The sequence below is a fragment of the Sardina pilchardus genome, chromosome 5 (assembly GCF_963854185.1).
Source record: "Sardina pilchardus chromosome 5, fSarPil1.1, whole genome shotgun sequence".
Classification (NCBI taxonomy): Eukaryota; Metazoa; Chordata; class Actinopteri; order Clupeiformes; family Clupeidae; genus Sardina; species Sardina pilchardus.
Window position 1 is genome coordinate 11023805 of NC_084998.1, and position 26449 is coordinate 11050253.

The window sequence follows — 26449 nt, forward strand, 5'->3', positions numbered from 1 at the left end:
TTCTGTCATAACTGCCGGACATTGTGAATCAACAAGACAATAGCTCATAAAAGGAAAAATAGTTTACTTGTGTGCCGAATAGCAACCTAACACAGCTCACTTACAGTACCCAAAGTTGTTTTTATCACATATAGTCACCATATGTTTCTCCAGTTAAATTTTATTTTTCAAATCATAAAATTGCCGTTATGGTTCATTACATGTTGTATTTATACTAAAGCAGAATTCTCATACAGAAAAGTTAAAATGTTCACAGTTCAAATGTGCCACCCCATCCCCACCCATTCAGCAACGTTTCTCAATGGCATAAAACGTCCAATAAACCCAATGAGGGGGCACTTACAACACAAAACAGCCATAAAACATAACCTGGAGGAAAGGCTTACAAAACATACAATTCTGAAATAAGCACATTTTAAAGGAAGTAGTGTGCTGGCCCCTTTCACTTGATGTAGGGGGAGAACAGAGATGTGTTTAAGAAAACATGGCAGTTTTGACAATGTGAATATGACCATAAAAACAATTCCCATGAAACAAAGTCAAAGGCTTGTGGCCCCGCAAAACACACACACACACACACACACACACACAAGTGAAACTAGAGGTGCACCAATGGTGTGCTTTTCCTTTCCTTCGGAAGGAAATGTTCCTTTATTAGGCTGTACATTGGTACCTGCAATTAATTTTGTGAAAACAAAACATGGATACCTTGGATATGGATAATTACAGGTTTCTATCCCTTTGTGTAAATAGATACTTCCATTTTTCATTTCATTGACCCAAAAGAAATACTCCTGGGAAAAAGTTTCCTTTTCATAGTTATTGCTACTAAATTTTAGTGTCTTGAAATGTATAGTCTTCCAACAGTTTAACAAATAACTTTATACATGATAAATGGATTTGCTGTACATAGTGTTCTTTCAGATGCCACTAATCTGTATGGCCCTAACTAGATAATCTGTCATATCTGTAATTGAGGTCTGTAAAATCTATCTAGCATGTACATTTGCCCATGGTTGCTAATACAATAGCTACTCATCTTAGAAGATTCAGGAAATAACACCCAAATCAAAAAAACTTTGATAAACGTGATAGAAGGTCATTAGAATTTGGACACGCACACAAACACACACGCACGCACGCGCACACACACACACACACGCGCACAAGCGCACGCCTTGAAACTTGGGAGTAGGAAATGGCTTACTATAAATAGTACTGGTGCACCTCTATCCTAAACACGCCTTGCATCCTAAAGTCATCAATCATTAAGAAACTAAAAGATTATTCCAGTGCCTGCACTTACAAATGTTTGCTTCATGTAAATAAAAGTCTACATCAAACTAAAATATTAATGAAGGGGAAAAAATATACAGTTCAAGAAGTTGTGATAAAACTGTAACCAGGCTTTTGCTTGAAAAGAAAAGAAAACAATAAGTAACATGAAATGAGAAGCTCATATTTAAATTGTGGTAAATAGTGTGCACCACCAGTTATTTACAGTGAGATTTCAATAAGGAATGCATTAAATTACAGGAAAATATAACTAAGGGGTAGCCGATTTATTTGAAATGAACTCTTTAACGTAACAGAAACACTGAAGTCAAAATACTGACTTGCAGTACGTCTACCTGATTGTGGTCATAGGGATACATAGGGATTCTCAAACTCTGGCATGAAAACATCAAGTCCGAAGACCATTGAAATCGTGGCATTCTGGGAATCCAAAGCACTAGAAAGCAACTGCGTCGCTGCCCTGAACAATCCTAAGAGTTTACCACAGGGCAGCCGTTGGCCACAGCTCTCCTCACGTGTAAAATGCGGAGACACGCTAAGTACATCCTTGAGGAGTTGCGCTTGCCTCCTCTGCCTGCGTTTGCGGCTCTGTTAAGCGTTTTAAAAACCCTAAACGGGGTCGGCCGGTGTAATCCCCCCCTCAGTAGTAGTGGCAGATCTGGAGGCGGCTGCCGGGGTCGTTCTTCCCCGGGCTGAAGAAGGGGGACACGGGCTCGTCGAAGTAGGCGTTGAACGCGTAGATGCGCTTCATGGTGACGGCGTCGTAGAAGGCCACGCGGCCGCGGTCGTAGTCCAGGAAGACGCCCACGCGCGGCGAGTTCCAGTAGTCGGCCACGGGGATGCGCGCGTCCTCCTCGTTGGCGTAGAGCCGGTCCTGCAGGCACAGGCTCCAGTAGCCGGCGGACGGCGACAGGTTGACGAAGCCCTTGCGGTTGCTGTACTCGGTGGTGACGCCCAGGTACCAGACGCCCTTGTCGCGCACGTCCACCTCCCAGTAGTGCTGGCCGCTGGAGTACTGCGCCGTGGCCAGCACGCCGAAGAAGCGCGTGAAGCGCTGCGGCACGTCGGCCTCCTGCGAGCGCGTGCGGCCCTCCTCCACCTTGGTGTCGAAGTCGCTGATGGCCAGGCCCGGGTGCGCCGTGTCCAGGTCCAGTGTGAGATTCTGAGGCACTGCGAGAGAAACAGAGAGTTAGATACAGAGACAGAGAGAAACAGAGAGTAAGGTAGAGAGACAGAGAGAGACAGAGGGACAGAGAGAAACAGAGAGTAAAGATAGAGAGACAGAGAGAGACAGAGGGAGACAGAGATGTATACATGTAGATATTTTTCACAGATAGAAGAATTTATAAATATTATATATTATATAACGAATCTTATATTATATAGGTAGAGAGACAGAGAAAGACAGCAGGACAGAGATGTATAGATATTTTTCACAGATAAAAGAATTTATAAATATTATATACAGTATTACCGGTATATAAAGAATCTTATATTATATAGATAGACAGATAGAGATAAGAGAAAGAGGGAGGGAGAGAAGGGAGAGAAAGAGAGAGAGAGAGAGAACAGAAAGAGAGAGAGAACAACAGAGAGAGAAAGACAGACAGAGACAGACAGAGAGAGAGAGAACAGCGAGAGAAAGACAAACAGAGAGAGAGAGAATATTGTAGATGACTAATGCAGTTCTCTGCCAAAAGTGCCATGGCAGGGCTGGTGGCTGTGTGAGGGAGGGGAAATAGAGCTGGATCACTTGGAGATGAGTAAGATGTAGTATTTAGTGTCGAGGGATGGTGTAGGCGCTCTAGACATCCCGCTGTGGACAATGTCCCACTGAACTGCTGCTCTACATTGACTCATTGGACGCAAACTGGACACACAGGCCTCAAGAGATGATCAGCTCAAGCCCCAGAGATACTGGTACAAGTGCTGTGACGCATGGGAGTTCCAAGACGTGAAAAACAAGAAAAAAGGCCGCACTACAGTACGCATAATCACCATTTATTTACACAGACGCGTTTCGGCGTTCTGCCTTCCTCAGTCTGCCTTCCTCTTGTTTTACAATGATAGTTTATACTTTGGTCAGCACTCTAAAAACATTATAAGTCTTGAGTGAAGCCTGCTCCTACCCTTACGAAGTTCGAAGACATGAGCCACGAGTTGGCAGTGGTGCTCTCAGATCAATACCATCTGGACACATCTTGACCACTGTGTTAACGTCAATAGGGGTATAGTGGAATAAAGTCCATTGGGCTCCCATAGACTATACTAGCAGTCTATTTAGAGCAACACTGACGTGCCTCACTTGATTGTTTTCAGGGTGAGCGGTGGGAGCTCAGTGGAATGCTAGACACTCACTTGTATGTAAGACGTGCATCATCTTGCATTGTAATGCTAGACACTCACTTGTATGTAAGACGTGCATCATCTTCTTCCACATGATGAGTTGGAACGGTCCTGTGAACTCGGTCCAGTCCGGGGGGCAGTTGGTGGCCGTCACAGAGCTGCTTCCTTGGAATGGACTATGGGGAGAACAAAAAAGGGTTTTAGTGGATCCTCAGCCAGGCCACACAACCGTAAGCACAAAAGAGCACAATGAATGACTTTGTGAGGGGAGCAAGGTCAGTACCATTGAACCCACCTGGTATACAACTTCCGAATGGCCTGTGGAGACAAAGACAGAAAAAAAAGGATGATTGTGATTTTTAACTCCAAAATAACAACATTGTGCATGACAACCTGAGGAATATACTAACAAGTTACTGGTCAGGAGTAACTGCTGAAGTCAAAAAGAATGCTTAACTGCTGCATAAATTGCTTCTTAAGTGACGTTGTTTTGAGATCAGTGGTTACTCCCAAAGTTACCTGGGTAAGCCAGTAACCTCGCTTCGTAGTATGCCCCTCTGGCTAAACTAAACAAAAATATAAACATAAACAATTGTGGGATAAATTTGATATGTTTCTCATTGTATTAACCATTTACTATAGCTTACTTATAGAATGAACTCTAGTTGCCATCCTGGCCTTAGGAATGTGGAGATAGCCAAAACCCCTGCTGTGGCAATGTGAGGATGGTGACCCCATGGTGAACCCATGGCACACAAACACAAACATGGTTGAGAAGTTCTTGGAAACATTCTTATCTCTGTTAATTACCAGGTGGTTAAAGACTCACTAAAGTGTATCTAGTGATTTTCCATGTGTGTGTGTGTGTGTGTTAAGGGTATAAGAAAGGGCTTCACCCACAGATGTGTGGGCTTGTTACTTTGACTTTCATGTGAGAGTAACATGCTCCCGGTATCGTGAATAAAGCTGCAGTCTCACACCAGTTGTCTTGGAATAATTTTGACCACACAATCAAGGTCACCAGAGCGACCACAATCAAGAAAAGTGCAGTAGCCCGACCTCAAAGTTGGCGGAATCGCTGAGCTGGTTCTGGATGTCTGTGATGGCCTTGTCCACCGATACCTCCTCGCTGCCCACCAGCTTGAGGTTGTCGTCGAGCAGGGCCACGGTGGCCACCTCCTCGGCCTCCAGACTCTCCAGGAGATCGTCCTTCTCGTCCAGGAGGAACTGCACCATCGCTCCCACGTCCTCCTCGATCTTCTCCTTCAAGGCCTGCTTCTTCATCTGCATTCAGGGACAGGAGGTTTTCAAGCGAGCCTCAGAAAATTAGATTGACACAGAATTTACAGCATCTGCTAGAATGAAGTAAATCAATGAGGTCATTAGTTACAGTATCAAGGCAAAGCACATTTTAAAAAGGTAAAAAGGTTCAAAAGTTCAAATGTTCTCTGGAACTTACTGCAAGAAAAATGCCACAAAACATGTGTGATTTTGACAATTGGACACCAGCTATTACACAACAGCTATCATCATCATCATCATCATCATCTGTCCATTAACTCAAAGTGTGACACAGAGGCATATCTCTTGAGTAGACATAACATGTCCTTTGTATGCAGACTACCTTGGCATCATTCTTGGCCTGCTCGTCAATGGCCTTCACTCTGGAACACATCGACTTCTGCCAGTTCAGCTTGATAAGCCTCATCCTCAACTCACTCTGCATACAGAGGACACACCACAGCACACAATAGGTTTGTCTGCAGCCATTTCACAATAGGAAAGACAAAGCAGTCTCTATAATCTGTATTTAACAGATAACTGGTTGTGAGACAGATTAGATCACATGGGTGAGTGCTTGTGACACCACTCCCTGATAACCTACCCTCACACACACAAGCACACATACATACTACACACACACACACACACACACACACACACACACACACACACACACACACACACACACACACACACACACACACACACACACACACACACACACACACACACACACACACACACACACACACACACACACACACACACACACACACACACACACGTGCAAAACATGTTTAACTATCAAAGGCTAGCAACCATTACACTGTTCAACTCTAAAGAATTGATCTAATAATAGGAAGATGGATGTGCACACATTACAGTACATGACCGTTACACTGAAACAGCTACAGCATAGGAAGGACTGGATGCCAAGGCTATTAATTGAATTCCAAGGGGACCAGCCCTGATTCATAGTACGCCTTCACTGTTAATCATCTTGGAAAAAAGAGCTATGCAAATGACTACTTACAACTTAATAAAATGATGTTAAAGTGTAACATTTCTGAGTGACATAGCAATTGGTTGTATTTATTTTGACTCTGGTCACCTGAAGGATGCTAGTCAGTTCAGTATACAGACAAGTCAGAAGAACACTTAGTCCTGAGGAATGTGAAGAAATTAAATGAAGACAGAATCCTTTAAATTACTTAATGAAACAAACTAAGCTGTGATCCCACCTTCATGTCTTCAATGACTTCTGGTAAAGGCGCCACTTCATGGTGTCTGAAAATGATGAATAGAAAAAAAGAAGATAGAGAGTAGTCATATTAAACAATTATTTAACTTTTTTTGGTTTGCAAATTAGCTACAGCTTACACATACAACATAACCAGATAAAAAATAAAAAAAAACTACCCAGTATAAGGGTAGAGAGCGACAGGACTACCATCTCTGTACGACTGGTCACAAAGCTTGATACGATTGATGTGCTTACCTGTGCGCCCTGGACTCCCTGCACACAACGCAGATGGGTTTACTGTCGCTGTGGCAATACAACTTCAGCTCCTCGTGATGCCTCTCACATTTCCCGTCCATTTTTAAGGACTTTGATGGTGCAGCTGGCTTGACGGTCTTCAGACAGTCAAATTCACTCAATTTGTCGACCAAATTCTTGACCAGGTAATTCTTAGTAAAGCTCATCTTGCCAAATACCTACAGATAGAAAACAAAACAGAGATGACGTTAGAATCACTTTCAATTCCATCCAGATGTTACAGAGTATGACAACTAGTGCCAAAAACAGCTTTTGTTGACTTCACGAGAATGAAAACGATTGGAAATGTTTATTTCCCCTCTACAATGTATCAACTTCCAAATTGCTGCAGGAACACTTCAGCACTAACCGTTACATTGTTTGCAATAACAGAGCTTTGACACGTCTGGCCACTGTGTTCGACAGCTCTTTTATCATGACAGCACAAAATAACAAGAAACTGAAAGAAGGAGTGGTCAGCATTAGAGAACACGACATGTCATGTATTAACTTTAACTACCATTTCATCCTATAGCAACATGTAGCGAGCTAGCTGTTACTAACAGCAGGCAACAAAATAACAGCCTCTGCCACATAGCCTACCATTCTGCACTCCGGGCATTGATAACCGATATCATCGCCACCGTTTTCTTCCCAGTGCATAAGGATGCACACACGGCAGAAATTGTGACCGCATTTCAAGATCACTGGGTCGTTGAAATAGTCCAGGCAGATGGCACACACCAATTCCTTCTGCAGCTCCCCTCTGTTTTTCTCAGCTGCAGTAGCCATGTTCACTCGTCAACGCAAGGTGGTGGGAATGCGGGAAGAAAGCGGATATACCAACAGCGTCAGCGAATAGGATTGTGGGATCTTTGGTCCAGGTTTCTGATGCGATTGTGCTGATTGTAACCGAACCACTGACCTAGTCAAAACAATATTAAAGTTTTAATAAGAAAATGACCAGGCTTTCACCATATTGTTAGATCTTACACAAGTAGAAATGGGCTATAACAAAGCCTGTGATGAATAAGTATGTGATGATAAAAAAAATACTACATTCTAACCACTAGAGGGGGCACTTTGTTTTGTTCTGTGTTCCTTAATTATTCCCTGGAGTGGGTCATAGTCCTTGAGCCAGGCCCCATCATTTTGGTCAATCGTCGGTGCCATTCGAGGGCATAACTATCATAGTTATTTTTGACAAGATAGCACCCTAGAATTAGGAAATACGTTATAACATTGTATTGTATTCACCCTCTTTCTGTCTATTATGTCTTTGCAGGGATAGCCTTCCTCTGTGACCCAGAAGAAAAACAGGTTTTGATAGATTTTTTAAAGATGTCTTAATAGCCTACTTATCGAACCCCCCTATGTTATTTGTTTGTTCAATATTATACTTCTTTTATCCCCTTGCAGTGGATATCAGGTCTTCATTTTTCAGAATATGACTTTAACATAAGGATGTTGCTTTACAATTACAGTGGGAATTACAGTGGGATCTTAAGGTATTTGCGATATTGTAGATGTGCCAAGGAAGGAGTGGTACCCCTGGCCTGGAGTGATTTTAAGGCTGCCTCCAGAGATGTGCACTGTGATGGAGTGCTGTTACACTCTGATTACCATTCCAATGAGCCTTGGGTGGTGTTGCAGTCATGATGTACTGTGGGTATGGTAGGCTACACTGTATAGCCCAGGAGGAGTGACTGATCTGATCATCTTAGTTTCTGATTCTGCATGATTCAGTATGGAAAGTAAATATGAAGGTTACAGACAGATCATGTTGTTCTTTATGAAGAATATTTCCCTTTCACCTGCATGTTGCGTCAGTGTGAGGTGTGCATCTATTGAGAGTTAGTGCTGTAAAGTTGAAAAACAGAAACAAGAAATGACTACTGTAGTAGCATTTTATCATACTCATTTCCGTGCCAGATATAAAACAGGAACTGCATGACGGAAGTAAATAGGTTCTGATATGCCAAATTCATGCATCCTTTGCCAAGCAGACGACTTCTCCCCTCCAACTTACAGCTCTGGTAACCTAGTTGTCGGTCCCTCATAGGGTCACAATGCAGTATCATAACAGCTCCAGTGAAAACAATACCAGCAACTCTTTGGGGAACCAGATTGGCAGTACCGTAATGGGCCTGTGTTTTGCTTTGGGCATTCCTGGAAACATAATGACGGTTGTTTTCATACTGCGCCACTTCAAGAAGGACAACTTCTCTCTGCATCTCATGCTGAATCTGGCCGCCTCCGACATACTTCTACTGATGACTGTGCCACTGTGGATCTGCAACCTGCTCAACGGCTGGACACTTGGCTCTACTCTCTGTAAGGGCCTCTTCACTGTTGGATTCATCGGTGTGAATTCCAGCGTGTTTACTGTGACTCTGATGAGCGTCCAAAGGTACGTGGTGGTTCTGCACCGAGACCAGTGGGCCAAGCTGGGAAGGAAAGGAGAGAGGGTTCTTCTGCTGTGCGTTTGGGTGCTGGCGTGTGTCCTATCCATCCCAAATGTCCTCACAGCAGGCACCTTGAAAAAAGGATCCAAACTGAAATGCAGTCGACCGACCCGATCAGCTGAAGAGAAGCTAGCAATTATAGTGCTTGAGTTTATTCTGGTGTTTCTTGTTCCATTTACTATCATAGTCACATGTTATTGTCGTCTTCGTACAAAAGTTCTAAAGTCAGTTTTCGTGAGAAAAGTGAGACTGACCAGACTCATGACAAGGATTGTGGTGACTTTCCTCATCTTTTCATTACCATTTAATCTCTTGTATCCAGTGGAAATTGCATCACTTTCCTTTAAAACATTTGATCCCGACGTCTCTAAGAAGATGCACGCATTCTATATGTCATGCATCAATGCTGCAAGCGGTCTTGTTTACATTAACAGCTGTGTGAACCCTTTACTATATGCCTTTTCTTTCAAGAAGCTTTTTGAAGGTGCATAGAAGCCTAATGGAGTAGTTGGCACAGTCTAAAAATGTTTATATTAAATTGATTTAAGCATAAATATTGAAGCAATGTCAATAATCATATGTTTAAATGATGATGAATAGCTTTTGCTTTTGGCTAAACTTCTCTTTGCTTTGATCCAGTATCAAGTGAACATGATGGGGAGTATTAACTTTTTCAATAACCCTGTATATTTCGTATTGCATATCATGACAAAATGTAAGACCATAAACATTCAGTCAAAACTCTCACACAATGCCAATCATACATTCATCAGACACCAGCTTATACAAAATACTTCCTCTGAAAACGTTTCTTATTGTGTTTCATTGTATTGTTGAAGGAAAGCTCAGCTAATGTGTGTGAATGTGTTTGAATACATTTTAATTGCTGGTTTAAATAATCCAGAGTTTCAGTTTCATCATACTATAGGAGTCCTATTGCTATTTACCAAAAAATAAAACAACAGTTGACCCTTGAACATTACAGTTGAGCCTTGAAACATGCTTTGCTATGGATTGAACTAAACAAGTTGCCCACCAGTAGGCCTATCACTGTTAGGGCCAAAGGAAGTTGTACAACAAACTAAACTTTTAGTTCTTTTTATTGGTCACACTTACTGTACCACATCCTAAAATCATCACACTAATTGGAAGGGTAACATCACACTTCACATTTTAGAGGAAGTGAGAATTTCCTCGCAGACAACTTTAGTGTAAATGATTAGATTACGTCACTACTTTTATTTAATTTATTTATTTGATAACATCACATTTTACATTTAAATCCAACTACTTATAGATTCCAGCTCATTCCTTTGTGTACTGATTTTTAGAGTGTTCAATACTTTATTTCTGAGCCATTCCACATTAATGTTTTGATTTTTAATATATGTAGATTACCTAAGTTAATACTAATGTCTGGTCAATACTTCATGCGAATAGCCTCACTGGAGGTATATTTACTGGAAAAAATACTGACATTCTTATTTTAAAAGAATATTATATGAAAGAAAAGCAGAACAAACGGGGGTTATTCAAAGTAGTCAAATTTAGTGGGTTAGGGGAGGTGGTCACTCCAGGCCCATGGCTGCCTTTGGCTAAATCTATCTTGCTAAATTGTTGTATTTAATGATGCTTATTACTGATTGCTGGGGGGAAAATGCTATAGGCTACTAAAGATGCCGCTGGTCCATATAGTGCAAGCTCAGGTTTGCTGATGGAAAAAATCTTATCTAACAAATGTCCTCACAAAGAGTTACTACCAATGCAATTTTCTAACTCTAAATCTAGGCTATTCTAACTCATGCCTCACATGTGTGTGTGTGTGTGTGTGTGTGTGTGTGTGTGTGTGTGTGTGTGTGTGTGTGTGTGTGTGTGTGTGTGTGTGTGTGTGTGTGCTGTGTGTGTGTGTGTGTGTGTGTGTGTGTTTACTGGGGACAACCTCAATCCATCACAGAATCTACCACTGTCATCACAGAACAACACTCAATTTACACTGGAAAAAAGCACAATTTTATTAAATCATTTAAAAGAGCATGTATACAGGTGCTTCAGTGGTCTGTTACAAAAATGGATCATTGGAAGAATCCGATACCTGACCATTTCCCAACTCAAACACACAATATTTATCTATAAATAGATGTGCATACATAAACATACTTTAAACATACATTAAACCTCAGGTACACCTGGCGCAGACCATAACAAAAACAAAAAAATAAAAATAAAAAATACACTGCTCAGTAAAAAGAACTATATAATATAATATGTCAAAATAGGGATGCAAGGTACATCTTTGTGTGTTCAGATTGCATTGCATAGCAAGCTTAAATGTGATTGTATGTGGAATAAATGTTTATTTTCTCACATGGTTTACATTGCGTCCAATGGCACAAACTCAATAGTTTGACTGTCTACTGATAAAAGTCAGACTTTTTAATAGTTTTATTTGAAATATAGCCATTAATACATTCCAGTATGATTGTGCTTGCAACTCTTCCAGCTACCCCAATGTACAATCAAAAAGTCTGACATATCTGATAACAGTATTTGCACCTTAAATTCAAACCAATTTCTGCACATCCAGAAACTGCAATCTTTCCACTTGATCTTCTGTGGAAAAACAAAAAATCTGACATAGTGTCCTCTAGGGAGGACACGGAAGAAAGGGAAGAATCGAACATCACAAGTGATGGAGGTAATGTGGAACAAGTGTAATTATGTGAATTCACAAATGTCACTGTGACACACAAATGACCACAGAAATCTATACTGTAGCCTAAGAAGACTGTAATGTCATGCTTGGGATATGAAACACCTAGACGTCCAGTTCTATTCCATTTACAAGTACAGTAGACATTTAGAACGTTGTGATGAGTTTATTTGAAATCATTCTGAATATTAAATAAACTTTAAAATAATCTACTCTTCAAGGACACACAACTCACACATACATTAACAATTATGTTTTAGGAAACAAGGGGAACCGTTTTAATGTACTGTGGTGGTCACTTTCTAGACACTAAAAAAATCAATGGTCTTGGAAAGCTCTTTCACTGATAATAGCCTACTTTCAGATATAATTGGTATCCTTTTAAAATCCATATTCATATTATCACAAAGACATGCCACCATCATTCATATCGACCAAAAAGTCTATTACATAATATAACAGTTGTTTACATCTTTTTTATGAAAGAAGTTTTCTTGGACTGTGGTGCTCCGGTAGATTTCTGATCTCAAAGGGATGACTATTTGAGAGGCACTTGCAAAAAGAACAGGGATGACAAGAATATCACAGAGGTGGTTCACTCTCTCTCTCTCTCTCTCACACACACACACACACACACACACACACACACACACACATAAAAAAGACTGTATTTTCCAGTGTCCTATATTTTGTCCATCAAACCTCTGAACTGTTAGCGCTGTCATAGGACTTGTCTGTCACCATCACCGGCTGCATGCTGCCCGAGGGCTTGGGCACCTGCTTGGCACCGTTTTGGCGCGAGCGCAGCACCAGGGCCAGGACCACCGCCAGCAGCACGGTGAGCAGGAGACCCACCAGGGCGCCGGCCACCGTCACCGCCTCCTCCTCCCCGCCGCGCTTGCCGCTCTGCTCCCGGGGCAGCAGGCCGTCCGCCAGGGGCTCGCCCGCCGAGCCTGCCCTCCGGCGGCTGCGGTCCAGGGCGATGTGCATGATGTTGGTGCCCCGGTTGCTGTCCGAGCCGATGTTCTCGGCCAGGGCGGCGGGCACGGCGTCGTCGCCGCCGGCGGCCCTGCGGGAGCGCGAGGGCAGAGCGGGCACGTTGTCGCCCGACACCACCGAGTGGTACTCGACGCTCCTCTTGCCGATGCCGCGGTTGGCGTTCTCCTTGGAGCGCACCGTGTAGATGGTGTGGATGTACCACTCCCTCCCGGCTGCCACCTAGACACACACGTCAAAATATCGGGAAATTCTTATTAAATGCTTAATGGGGCATGAAATCATGATAAAACAACGTATTTATTCCACATTACCAGCTGTCTTTCGCATTTCCCACAGTTATCAGGTATCATTTTGCGAGTTTACATCAGTCAACAGAAGTCTGATGACAGGAGGCATTTTATTTACAGTAGTGCAGTTAAAGTCAGACCTGGAACATGGCGGCCGAGTCCAGCCTGAAGCCATCGGAGCCTGGTTGCTTGACTAGAGACAGGGCTGAGGGGTCATCCACTGCCAGCAGGGCACCGAAGGGGACGTCTCCGAACGACTTGGCCTGAGTCTCCGGCTGAGCTTTATCCTGAGGTGGACGACAAGGCATCACACATGGTCAGACATCATACCATAAATAAAAACAAAACAAAACAAAACAAAACAACACATCTCAACCCGACTGAAGTATCACACTGTGTGTGTGTGTGTGTGTGTGTGTGTGTGGGGGGGGACTTACAATGATCTTGAACCTGTAGAGGAGCGATGGGGAGTCTGCCAGGCAGCCGAACTCAGACTTGCTGGGGTTGAACTTGGGCACGTAGCCGTCAGCTCCCGTGCACAGGAACACTTTCTCAATGCTGCAGTGGAAAGAGTCTCCCAAGTTCTGCACGGGGTCCACCATGACTCGTCCGTAGATCATCTCACCTGAGTGAAGAGAGGAGGTAAACAAACTAAACAAAAGGGTAGCTGGTCTGTGTGCATAAACCGTTTGAAGAATGAAGATGAAATGAAGAAACCGTAATTTATTTTATGACTAAATAACACCAGCATCCAGAAGTCTATGATACAAAACATCTTCAAACTTTTTATATGCAACATCTGGACAAGGATTTTTTAAATCCATTATGTGTGTGCATAAAGGATTTCAAAACTTTTCTGAAGTCTTGAGTTGACTTACCCTCTGAGAAGGCAGCGTCGCTCTCCTGTCCGAAGCCCATGGAACCGTCGGACAGCCAGAGGTCCCTCTTGGACAGCAGGAACATCTGCGTGTTGAGACTGAACTCCACAGCCACGGGGTCACTCACCTGCAGACCAGCAGAAAGCAAAATCAGACCAAGGTCTCATCGGGCTCTGAATCAAATGATTATGCTTCTGTAATGCCTATAGTAAGCATTCCACTCACGCTCCTATGAGCTCATGTTTAATTTCATATTGTCCTTTTTTTTTTTTAAGTATATATTTTGGGTCTTTTTTGCCTTTATTTGTATAGGACAGTGAAGGGTGAGACAGGAAGTAAGTGGGAGAGAGAGATGGGGTGGGACTGGGAAATGACTGCAGGTCGGACTCGAACCTGGGTCCCCGTGGGCGCTCGGACCCGTATGTGGTATGAGCGCTGTAGCCTGCTGCGCCACAGCGCTCCCCGATTTCATATTGTCTTTTGAAAGCAAACTGTGCTATGGGTTTCCATTATTGCAAATCTCATTCTGAGTAATCTAACCACATTGAAAAACTATTAGGCACTAAACTCTGTGTTTTTTTTTACTGGGAGAGCACTTAAAAAGAGTTGGGAAACCCTGGATGTTTCTGGACAGCGGGTCTGGATTATGTGAGGGATTATAACTTCTGGAAGGCTAGGAATGTTGGGCAGGGCCTGGGGTGAGCTGTAGTGTCAGGACCCCGAAGCTTTTCTCCCGTCGTTAGTTACCTGCTGGAAGCGAATGTCCATGTCAAAGGTGATGGGCTCCCTGGGGTTACAGACAGGAGGGACAGAATACTCCACATTCATGGCAGCCGTACAGGGGATCAGCTTCACTGTGTATGTGCCTGAGTAGTCGCGCACCTGAAATACATCATACAGTATGACCATAAGCACACGTCTACAAGATCAAGAGCTATAGCCTGATACAATTATCTATTAATGACAATAATAGAATCCACAGACCACAATGTCAAGTTAATATAAACAGACATACAGTAATTTCCTGTGTATTAGCCACACTGTGTATAAGCCACAAGACAGTGTTTTATGCGAGTTAAAATAAACAAAATCACATTAATATGAACTGCCCCCATGTATTAACCTGAAAGCAGAAGTTTTGCTAAATCAATGTATAAGCCGCGGCTAATAGTTGGGAAATTACGGTAGAGCTTTGGTAGTTAACATAATGCTGTAGAAAATGTGTCATGATAAGATCTTCAAATGTTCCATATGATATGCATTGCATAGCAATATCTATCTATGCTAAAGTGCTGTAGAAAATGTTGAATATGAGCCTGCTATTGTGATTAATGTCGTCTGCAGGACTCCGAAGTAGGTCTCTGAACTGAGGACAAACAGTCTAGACTTCTGAGCTACAGCGCTAGCACTCGATGACAACAGAGTGCAAATTCAGCCACTTGAATAACCCCTGGCTGTCATCACAACTCATTTCTGTTGTAGGATTTGAGAAAAACTTACAGCAAAGTCGGACATGAAGTTCCACTGCTGCACTGGCTGGTGGTATGTGGGCTCGGTCCGCACCAGCGAAAGGTTAAAGGTCAGGCCAGGGTGGTTTATACTCATGACCATAGAGCTGCTGGATGCTGATTGAGAAGACAGATGCACAAAAGGAGATCAATAGCAAACTCATGAAAATACGACATCAATCTTCTTGCACAATGGAGATGAGAGTAGGCATTTTTAATGATCAGTTATGATTAAGCCTATGAATTAAAGCTTTTTTAACTTTTTTGGAGGAGTGCCTTGGTTAATTCATCTATTATCAGAGATGAGAGTTTGTTGGCACAATAAAAAATATTGAACATTTGAAGGTGGTTGAAGTGTTCTACTTACCTCTCTTCTCCTCCCTCTTGTAACGTCCTTTGCCCCCTTTCACAGACAATAAAACAATGTTATTATGTAAGTTTTGAAATATTCAAAATGGCAGATGAAACACTGATGACAGCATGTAACACTTCCAGGGTGCTGAAAACATAATAATCAGACATTCCTAAACCAGAAAACACTGAATATCTACAGTATGTGCTGCCTCTATTATGTGATGTATATAACGTATGTACAGTAATGTAATGTAATGCAATGTAATGTATGCAAGCATACTGTAGGCCTCACCTGGGTGGGACGCTACGAACAGACCCCTGAAGCGGGCCTCAGTGCGGAAGTTGACCACCAGACGGCCCTGCTCATTGATCTTCATGCTGGTTGGGTACAGGGCACCTAGGGGCGGACACAGAGGGGCTCATTCAAATGCTCACATCTCACCGTGACCATCAATGTGATTTCAAGACACAGCAACTTCATCAAAACAATTCCGTTGCCCTTATTTTGTGCTTTTTTAAAAATCAAATCTCTATCAATATCTAAATATTTCCAGCATACTGTATCAGTAAAATCATGTCATGGACAATTTCTGCAAACCAGCAGTAAAAATGTCTAATACGTATACAAATAACAAAAAAAATACATAAATGTATAGTACAGTATGTCAGTGACAACAGCTAAACTATGTTGTTCCCTCCATCCCCTCCTCTCTATCCTCTCCTCTCCTCACCCTGCAGCTCTGCCTGCGGTGGGCTCCCGATGCCGTCCTGCCACAGGATGGCCGTGTCGTAGGTGAAGGTGAGCCGCAGCTCGGACTGCAGGTCGAAGTGCTGCCAGCCGCCGATGCCCACGGGCGAGTGGAACACGTAGGAGACGTGGAGGGGCACGCGCAGCGTCACGTACGACTGCACCAGGTTCAGCACCTGCACAACACACACACGCGCACACACACACACACACACAGTGGGTGAGTGGACATCCAGTCAACAGTCGAGACACATTAATGCAACAGAGTTGGGTTACCCGGTCATTAGCACTCATAGTACAATTCAGCAGAAAAACAGGTCACAGCATGTGGAAATACTATGTCAAGTTTACAGTCTAATTCTTTCCAACAGGGTGTAATTATTCGGAGGCAAAAACATGCACTTTGCATACATTCCAGCACCATATGGATTTCAAAGTTCCCGTTTGGATATATCTCCGGCCTCAGGCAATTCCTCACACTAACAGACCACTCTGTCATGGCCTAACACCTGGTGCGGATGAGATATGGAGTACAACAACTCACAGAATGGTTGTACACCTGCTCCCATCTAATAACACCAGACAGTGAGCAATGGCAGTGCGCTACTGAAACTAACATGCACCTCATAAATAGCACTTTTTGAATGATTGCAAACCAAAGAAATTTGTAAAAACCCTTTCAGCAAAATGTGCCAGTTCCAATTGGTTGCTTTCCAAAGTTCCACTAGAGGTCTCTGTTCATCTGTGTTATGCTGGTAATGGCTGTCAGCCCTGGGGTGGCTATTTGCCAAGTCTTTGCCATAAGAAATATGATTAGCTGTCTTCAGCGATTCCCTTTTAACATCTCCGTTAAATATTCAGCAATGTCACACAGTGAATTAACAAATCTAAAAAAAAACAAACACACACAAGCACTCTGCCAAACAGTGTGATGCAAGCTTTACAACCAGACACCAACGACACTCTATCACCTAAAACCAGAGCTTTGCCTAAAACAACCCCGAAGCAGAATGAAAGGTGTGAACTTGAATTAATCCCCTTGAACTAATAAAACGATATCAATAAATAAACAAATAAATAAAACACTGCCTTCTGGGAACCTCTCTTGAGTTGTTTTCGTCGTAGGTGTCACAAAAGTAGCGGCTGTGTGAAGCGAGTGTGCCTGGAAGAGACGGCCCCCTGCCAGTTGGGTGCCCTCGCTGACAGAGTCTCCCCAGCCCGGTGACACTGATCTGCCCTAATGAACCCACCATGGCCCACTAAGCACACCAAATCCCCACTGATCATATCCCATTTCGCCTCTAACAGCCAAAGGTCAGGAGGGACAATTAGACATGACCTCTACGCAAGAGATGACAAGGGTGTGTGTGCGTGTGTGTGTGTGTGTGCGTGTGTGCGTGTGTGTGCGTGTTTGTGTGTTTGTAGTGAATGAGAGAACACAAAAAACAGAGAACAAAAGGGGAGGGAGGGCAATTAGACATGACCTCTACGCAAGAGATGACAAGGGAATGTGTGTGTGTGTGTGTGTGTGTGTGTGTGTGTGTGTGTGTGTGTGCTTGTGTGTTTGTAGTGAATGAGAGAACACGAAAAACAGAGAACGAAAGGGGGGGGGGCGGGGTAGAAGAGGAGCAGACAGTGGCAGAGTGAAGAAAGGATACTGTATGTGCGGCATCCAGAGAAATGAAATGATGTCTGCCGCCACAACCACAGAGGCAACGGCAGCCCGTGCATCTCTCACCGATCCCCCACAGCACCTGCCGGCACCAGGCACTGTTTACAAAGGACTCGGCGCTCATAACACACCTCTATGATCTGCGCCGAAACAGTCTGCTGACGCGCACCAGAAGAAGTGAAGCACAAAGTGGGACAGGGGACGGGAGAGGCGAAGTGTAATATTCATGAGCTCGCGTGTGTGTGTGTGTCGTCAGAGGCGTTTTTGAAAGCCAGGAGCCACTAGACAACACCATCTGCATAATCATCGTGTTTATGAAAATCAGTCAGCGCTTATTCTCTTACACCCATCCAGAGTGGATGTCTTCTTGCAAGTTGAAAAAATTATCTGATATGGGATAGATGGAAAACATATTAATAATTGATTGAATATGAGCTATCGAGATGCGGAAGGATGTGAAGCACAAATAGATCCTTTCGGATGGAAATGTGGCATTGGGCGTTAGGCACTGATGAGTGGGAGAGGCTTCAGTGGAGTTCAAATTGTTCAAAAGTGTCCTAGAAACAGAATGATCAGAAACAACCATTTTGACATAATGTCAAAAACGCCTGTTCTCATTGTAGCCTAGACATCCGCTAAAGTTCTACAAACCAAGTCGAGACAGCTCACTTGCAATACCACATCACACCATGTGTGGCGCTGTATCAAATAAAATGCAAGTGTATAGATGAGTGCCAGGCGGCTGTGCTCATGACAGCTCTGATCCTATAGAATTACACATTGCTCCTTTATCAGAACAGTAACATAGTTTAAGCTTTAGACGTTTCAAACGATGAAGTCGTCCAGATACCTTGGCGTTGCTGCCAGCCCATTTTTGACGCGCACCTTCCCCTGACACTCACCTGTCCGTCGGTACCGATGGAGCCGCCGCAGTCGGTGAGCAGCTCGGACATGTCGTAGTAGCTGACGAACTCCCACAGGCAGGCCTCCAGGTTGAGGTTGCGGTAGAAGCGGAGCGCGCCGGCTCCCCGCAGCGCGGAGCTGTACTGGTAGGGCGAGGTCTCGCCGATGCTCTCGGGGTTGCGCGTGTCCTCGGTGATGAAGCCGTAGCGCGTGCTCACCTCGTCGTAGTCCAGCAGGTTGGAGCAGCGGTGGTTGCCCACGCGCGTGCCGTCCGGGCTGAGGGTCAGCTCGAAGTTGGAGAGAGCGCGCGTGGAGATGACCGGCAACATACCTGATAGCAGAGAGAGCAGAGGGAGAGACAGATGGAGAACGGGAGGGGGAGGAGAAAAAAGAATGACAGAGAGAAGAAAAGAAAGAACAAGAAACAATTGAGACAGATTTTAAGAAAGAAAAGAAAGGGTGAGGTGGGGATAATGGAAAGAATGAAAGAAAGAAAGAAGAAATAAAAAAGAAGGGAGAGGACAAGTGAGAAAGAGAGAGAGAAAAAAAGAAACAGAGAAAGAGAGGAAATGTTGAGAGGGATTTAAAAGCAGAACTGAGTGAAAGGCAGCAGCAATTTTCAGGGGATTAGTTTCAAATGTCTTGGCTTTAGGTCTTGTGTTTTTGTCATGCTGCCAAACAGCTGGAGGAGGGGATGTCCTCGTCCTCGTCCTCACCATCAATATGGGGCATGGTGACCGTCAGCTTGATCAGGTTGGCGTGCTCGGGATCATCTGCGCCCGTGTAGCGTAGCTTGGCAGAGAATGGCTCCGCGCCAACTGTACCCACTTTACGGGGCTGGCACATGCCTGTGGAGAAAAGGGGGGAAAAAAACAACAAGACAGAGCATCAGTTAAACGATGTGCAGAGGATATGATATGAATAAAAATGCATTTTCTGGATGTGTTCTGGATGATTTCTTACAGAGATTGGGGGAATAGGAGACCATTACAGTAATTACTGTGGGGTCAGGTCACTTAGGATGTGTGCTAGATAAATGTGGCACATAAAAGTGAAGGGTGTGTCTCAGAAAAAAGCGAAATGTTTCAACTTCAACACCTCAAGGTATTTGGTTTTATTTTGCATCAATGATCTATGATCACAGTGGCAGTCACAGCATGAGTCAGAATGTGCCAGAATTTTCCATCTTCAAGTGACATGTTCAGAGGGAGAGAGAGAGAGAGAAAGTGTGTGTGTGTGTACAGTATGTGTGTGTATGTGTGTATTAGTGTGTGTGTGTGTGTGTGTGTGTGTGTGTGTGTGTGTATATATATATATATATATATACAGTATATGTGTGTGTGTGTATATGTATGTGTGTGTGTGTGTGTGTGTGTGTATGTGTACTGTATGTGTCGTGTGTGTGTGTGTGTGTGTGTGTGTGTGTGTGTGTGTCTGTATGTGTGCATTAGTGTGTGCGTGTGTGTGTATGTGTCGTGTGTGTGCGTTCGCGCACGCGCGCGCGTGTGTGTGTGCCTCCTCACCCTCCTCGCGGCTGATGCTGATGACGGGGCTGCTGAGCTCCAGGCCCTCGTCTCCGTTGGCGTTGACGGCGCGTGCCGCGCACTGCACCCGCGAGCCGGCCTGGAAGTAGACCGAGTCCAGCGTGATCATCTTGGACGAGGTGAAGAAGGTGTCGAAGTCGGCCTCGCGCATGGGGCTGGTGACGCCGTCCGGCCCGGCGGGGGCGCTGATGAGCCAGCGGTAGCGCGTCAGCGTGTCGTTGATGTTCTCGCTCACGCAGATGGAGCCCGTCTTTTCGTAGTCGGGGAACCGCGGGTTACAAGCCTGCGCGGGAGAGAGAGAGAGAGCGAGCGAGAGGAGGTGAGAGGGGAAAAAAAGAGAGTAACGTTTAGAAGTGTGAAACACGATTTTAAATCAGAGGAAAGTGCTAAAGCATATCACAAGAAAATTGAAAGGCTGATAGCACCACCACTTTGTCTATCTATCTTTCTCTCGCTCTCTTGTAGGAGCAAATACAGCAGAATACAATATTTACCAATCTAGCCCACTTTTACAGCATATAGGTATTACAGTCAACACATTGCCTCATCTCTACTGTTGAACCATTTCTATGTTTGAATATTATTTTTAGAAAAGCCTTTGCTCTAGTCAAATTGGCTTCATCTAAGATGTTTTCCTCCCAATTAAGGAGAGTCTCTAGGTACCTGTAGACGATATGCAAATAAGGCCCATACGCACGGTGAGCAACATAAAGTACTTCTGCCCCAGTATCATAACGCTTCTCTCGCTTTGTGTTCTCACACACAACAGGGTTTCTGAGTAATCAGTGCTCAGTGCGACAGCTCCAGTCGTGGTGACAGACAGGTGTTTGGGCTGCGGAGAGCGGCTTTTGATCAGCGTACCGTGACACAGACGACAGGGTAGCCGGCGGCGGGTTGAAGGTTCTCCTTGGACCCGACGTCTCTCTTGGTTCTGACGCCGTCGTAGTGGAGCAGGGAGACCACGCGCGGGAGCGACGGGAAGGTGACGTCCGCCATGCTGTTGGTCTCCTCGATGTAGACGATGGCCTTGGTCATCTGTCGAACAAAACACACCGGGGAGTCCAGTCAGTGCCAGACATCACACAACAGGCGAAGTCGGACGGATTGATGCTGGGTTGCGTGTGCTACAAGGTTCAGCGGAGCCTGAAGTTATCTGAGTTCAGTTCATATGCAAAATGTCAACATGATTTAACACAACAAGCGAGCAAATTCCCCACAGTTTGTACTTTTTTTTGGAAATAAACATCGATTGTGGGTTATGTAAACTTGTAGCATGCTGAATAAATAATAACGCTTGGAGGTCGCGGGAATAATAAATGTTCTACCGATGTGGGAATCTATTGTTCTAAGCAAGTAGTTGTTCTAGGCGTCTGTTTTTTCGAGGAGTGGCGCTTCTATAAAAAGCCGATCATTAGTAAGAACAGGAGGAGCACCTCAAGGGCAGAGAGTGTACAGTAGCAGAAGAGCTGAAGCGCTCTCCGATACGAAACGTAAAGTGGGATAAAAGTCTCCTCGCTCACCTGGACCTCAGCCACCATGTTCTCGTCGGGTTTCAGGTGAACCGTGAAGGCCTCCCTCATCTCCCTCACGCCGTCGTACAGCACCTCCACCTCCACCACGTGCTCCTTGTCGCCCTGCTTGAACTCAATGTCTTACACACAAAACACAAGACAGCAGCATGAATCTCACATACATACAGTCAGGCTACATTATAGTTCCATTCTATGCATCTGAATGCATATGTGCTCTATTATCTGTGAAAGAAAAAATCACTTTTGTGCATGTTTGTGGTAACATTAGTAAGGACATTTAGGCTTGTATCGTGTATTACTGATTTAAATATTATTAATGTTTATTTAGGGATTTAGCTCTGAGGTTCCTTGCCCTCTGAGATGATAACATTAATAAGGACATTTAGGTTTGTATTACTGTATGTATTACTGAGTTATTAATAATGTTTATTTAAGGGCTTAGCTGTAAACCCCTGTGGTTCCTTACCCTCTGAGATGGGATGGTAGTCTTCTCCAGATGTGGCTGACCCATCCTTGGTGTGCACTCTCACCACGGACACCTTGGAGGTGTCTCCGACTCGGAGCACGGGGATTTTGACCAAGGTCACCTGACCGGCCTCCTTCGGCTCATTCACGCTGAACTTGATCTCTCCCAGCTTGATGATGGGCTCTGTGGAGACGCAGGACACAAGGAGGTCAGGAGAGTGACCGATGGCCATGACTGCTAAATATCACAAGTCTCCAACACAGTAGAATATTGAACTCTTTAATAGAGCTCTACATAGAAATGATTTAACACTAATGGGCCGTTCACATCTAGAACGATAACTTTAATGGCAACAGTAATATCAATAGTGATAAGAAGCTGACAGCCAATCAGAATCCATGAATTATACCCATCACATTTATGAGACGCAACATGAGGAGAGATGTTCCTTATCATTGGTCAATATGGACACTTTAATCGCTATGGCTATAGTTAACTTTATAGTGATCATTCTTGGTGTGAACGACCCTTATCTCTATATCTATGTATGGTAGAATGCTGTACTATGCTCGTTTAACGGAGTGGAATGTGAGCTCTTACTGTCGTCCGAATCCTGGATCTTGACGAGGGCTTCCTCCAGAGGGCCCACACTGGCCCCGAAGGGAGAGTTGCTCTTCGGCGTCCCCAGCCGCAGTCTTAGCTCTTCCTCTTCCTCAAAGAGTCCGTTGTCTACCAGCTTCAGCACACAAGGCTTCTCCGACTCACCTGGGTGCGTGGACACACACACACACACACACACACACACACACAAATACAGAGAAAGATGTGTCAGTTTTAAACTAACTCTCTGTCAGCATGATTGCACAATTCAATCATAACAAGAATAAAATCGCAATTGAAAGATAGAAGTCGCTAGCTCTTCACATTAAAGTTTCAACACTTCATTATCACTTTGAATGCTCTGAATGCATTTTTCCCCCCATTGTGAACAAATTTGGAAGAAAATGTCCATCAACCTCAAGGCGAATTTTAAAGTGGCTTGTGGAGACTTACATACAACCCACCATCACACACACACACACACACACACACACACACACACACACTCTCTCTCGCTCCAGCCCCTGGCCGTGTGGTGACCGCACCTGGCAGCGACCGTACACAGTGACTGTTGTGCGTTACATACACAACCCCCAAACCCTCCCCGACCCCACACACACACACACACACACACTCTCGCTCCAGCCCCTGGCCGTGTGGCGACCGTACCTGGCAGGAAGGTGACGATGGAGCCGTCCGTGTTGGGCCTCTCCTCGAAGTCGTCCACCACCTGCGCCGAGCCCTGGCGGGAGTAGCAGCGCACGCTGGAGGTGAAGCTCAGGTCGCCGCTGCGCTTGACCACGGCCGAGATCTGGCCCGCGCTCTCCTCGCCGGTGTACAGCGCCTGCGCAAACTGCATCTTGGGCACTGGAGGAGCAGAGAGACAGCAGAGGAAGGGGTCAAACACGCTGAGCTGGAGTGCAATATTTTGGGTTGTTTTGTAAAAATGCGGCTTGTTGGCTGCATGCGTGATCTGATGTTCATTTTCATAATGCGATTTGAGGGAATCGTATCCGGAACAGATGTCAAAATAAGTCTATAATAGCATTCATCTCGGTTTGTGTGTGTGTGTGTGTGTGTGTGTGTGTGTGTGTGTGTGTGTGTGTGTGTGTGTGTGTGTGTGTGTGTGTGCGCGCGCGCATGTGTGTAGACTACACTCACAGTCGGACACAGAGTCGTTGATGGCCACCATGGCCTTGCCAGGCTCTCCGATGACACCGTTGAACGGCAAACGCAGCACCAGCTCAAACTTCTCCGTTCCCTCCAGCGCCGGCTTGCCCAGGTCATCCAGGATGGTGACTCGGAACGTCTGCATGTTGACCCCCGGCGCAAAGTCCAAGTTCAGACTGATGCCCACGTAGTCCTGACCAGCTATGTTTCAGCGACAAACACAAACAAACTTTACAATAAGCACATATCAGCCAAGTTTGGAGAGAGATGACAAAGTTAGTCCGACACAGCGCCACAATTCTTCATTCCTGTTCTCCCTTGAGAGTGTGTGTATCAGAGAGAGAGAGAGAGAGAGACAGAGAGAGAGAGAGAGAGAGAGAGAGAGAGAGAGAGAGAGGGAGAGGAAGAGTGAGAGATGCTGCTGTTGCATTTTTCACAGGATCAAAAATCCAATCACACAGGAGGGCTTTCAGCTTCCCCTGCCCGGTGCAGTGCAGAGAGTTGCAAGTGCCATAAAAAAGGATTAGTCGCTCAGCTCCAAGCACTGCAGAATCATTGGGGGCACAGAGGATGGCCACAGAGATGGATGGATGGAGAGAGAGAGAGAGAGAGAGAGAGAGAAGAGGAGAGAGAGAGAGAGAGAGAAGAGGAGAGAGAGGGAGAGGATGGCCACAGAGATGGACGGAGAGAGAGAGAGAGAGAAGAGGAGGGAGAGGGAGAGGATGGCCACAGAGATGGACAGAGAGAGAGAGGAGAGAGAAAGAAAGAAAGAAAAAAAGAAAGAAAGAGAGAAGTTGCAGACTAGCAGAGACAAGCTGATCTGTTTCCAATGCAGCTGACTGATAGAAGTCTAACTTATATGGTCCAGATTAATCCCCATCCACACTCCAACGTATTGACATCAAGTGAACCCAATGTATTGACAAATACTTTCCATGCATGAAATTATACTCAGGGAGAGGTCCGCTTTCCAATTCACTGCAATGCGGGAGATTAATTGAGCTATGGGTAACAATACAAATACATGGATTTTCTTGAAGGACAAAAAAAATCTAACGGGCACTGATCCAGGATCTGAGTGTACATATAGCAAAGGACAAACCATGTGGGTGGGGTTCAACAGATAATCATCCCTGCCTGTCTGTTTCCGTGCGCTTTCTGTTTATGAATACATATCAGTGACCGAATGAGAAGTGTGTGGGCAATTCTGTGTGGGAAACATAAGCCTATTAATGCCCTGAATTAGACTGACAAGACAACTTTGTTCCTCTCACATAGAGGAGCACAGGCACGGTAGTCCTGTGATTCCTGTTCCTAGGTGGTCCAAAAAGATTAAATTGCTTGTGTCACAGGGCACACGGCGGTCCACTTTACCTTCGGCAGAAATGGGGTCAGTTTTCCGCGACCGGACAGTAACAGCAGCCGCTTTGGAGAGGTCCGTTCCTGTCCTCCAAACGCGCACTTCCACGTAGCCAGCACTTTCATCCACAGAGTAGTCCATCTCCCCGAAATAGAACACAGGAGCTGAAAAGAGGAGAGAGAGAGAGAGAGAGAGAGAGAGAGAGAGAGAGAGAAAGGAAAGCAATCAAAAAGAAAGCATGATAAAGCATGCACTACTATGCTATCTTGATCAACTTTACTAGGTCACAGAGAAATACGTTGTAGCATAATACATTTTTGTCATAAACATGTTTACGTGTAGAAATATTTCAGCAATCTTTAAAAATATAAGACCCCATAAATCGTCGACATCAATTGTTAACTATTTGAAGTGCTATGCTATTCTGTGGGATTCTCAACAAGAAAACATGACACAAACTATGAGTCAGTGGCCTTTAAGCAGATACTTAAACATGCAGTTTTATCATTTCCTTGGCACAGCTGGATTCAGTTTCCATTCTAAATCTGCAGGATAAAAGCCTTTGCCAAATGGAGAGACACTGAATCTAAATGCAAATGACAAATGACGAGTGTCAGATGAGAATTTCTTGCTACGCTTGCGTTTAATTAATTCAACTGGTGTTGCATAATTTTGGCTTCCAGTGAGATATAGCACCATTAACATCGCTAAACAGGGAGGCAGCTCATTTGAACAGTTACTGCTAAACGTCCCATCTCCCCGTCCACTGACTTCTCCCTAATGTCGCATA

At 44.5% G+C, this 26449-nt stretch overlaps 2 protein-coding genes across 3 annotated transcripts in view; both read right to left on the reverse strand.

The window, feature by feature from the left end:
- Positions 1–148: 148 nt before the first annotated feature.
- trim47 (tripartite motif containing 47) lies at positions 149–7258 on the reverse strand. Of its 2 annotated transcripts, none has more exons than XM_062536419.1 (8): positions 7067–7258; positions 6425–6642; positions 6168–6213; positions 5267–5362; positions 4702–4926; positions 3938–3960; positions 3703–3818; positions 149–2466 (listed from the first exon to the last, which is right to left on the reverse strand). In XM_062536419.1, the coding sequence occupies exons 1-8, from the start codon at positions 7253–7255 to the stop codon at positions 1937–1939; spliced, it is 1443 nt and encodes a 480-aa protein (XP_062392403.1). In that variant the 5' UTR covers positions 7256–7258; the 3' UTR covers positions 149–1936. The 2 variants fall into 2 exon arrangements, with proteins under 2 accessions (XP_062392403.1, XP_062392402.1); XM_062536418.1 differs by having other exon boundaries at positions 3926–3960.
- Positions 7259–12334: 5076 nt separating this feature from the next.
- Positions 12335–26449, reverse strand: part of frem2a (FRAS1 related extracellular matrix 2a) — a 45343-nt gene continuing 31228 nt past the window's right edge. Inside the window, exons 7-24 of the mRNA XM_062535580.1 lie at positions 25674–25823; positions 24291–24500; positions 23799–23996; positions 23130–23294; positions 22530–22712; positions 22052–22182; positions 21393–21566; positions 20511–20814; positions 19704–19835; positions 18987–19318; positions 16392–16588; positions 15957–16066; positions 15303–15427; positions 14550–14684; positions 13803–13929; positions 13362–13549; positions 13065–13211; positions 12335–12856 (exon numbers count right to left, since the gene is read on the reverse strand). Of these exons, the coding sequence (XP_062391564.1) occupies positions 12335–12856; positions 13065–13211; positions 13362–13549; positions 13803–13929; positions 14550–14684; positions 15303–15427; positions 15957–16066; positions 16392–16588; positions 18987–19318; positions 19704–19835; positions 20511–20814; positions 21393–21566; positions 22052–22182; positions 22530–22712; positions 23130–23294; positions 23799–23996; positions 24291–24500; positions 25674–25823 (3530 nt within the window). The remainder of the gene's footprint in view (positions 12857–13064; positions 13212–13361; positions 13550–13802; positions 13930–14549; positions 14685–15302; positions 15428–15956; positions 16067–16391; positions 16589–18986; positions 19319–19703; positions 19836–20510; positions 20815–21392; positions 21567–22051; positions 22183–22529; positions 22713–23129; positions 23295–23798; positions 23997–24290; positions 24501–25673; positions 25824–26449) is intronic.

What these genes read in the sequence shown, in the direction of transcription:
- trim47 (XM_062536418.1), bottom strand. Translation starts at nt 7,255, where the DNA reads ATGGCTACTGCAGCTGAGAAAAACAGAGGGGAGCTGCAGAAGGAATTG. An exon ending in AATGCCCGGAGTGCAGAATG is followed by an intron (nt 6,643 to 7,066) that starts GTAGGCTATGTG and finishes TTCTATCTGTAG; the next exon opens with GTATTTGGCAAGATGAGCTT. An exon ending in GATGCACGTCTTACATACAA is followed by an intron (nt 2,467 to 3,702) that starts GTGAGTGTCTAG and finishes TTTCTCTCGCAG; the next exon opens with TGCCTCAGAATCTCACACTG.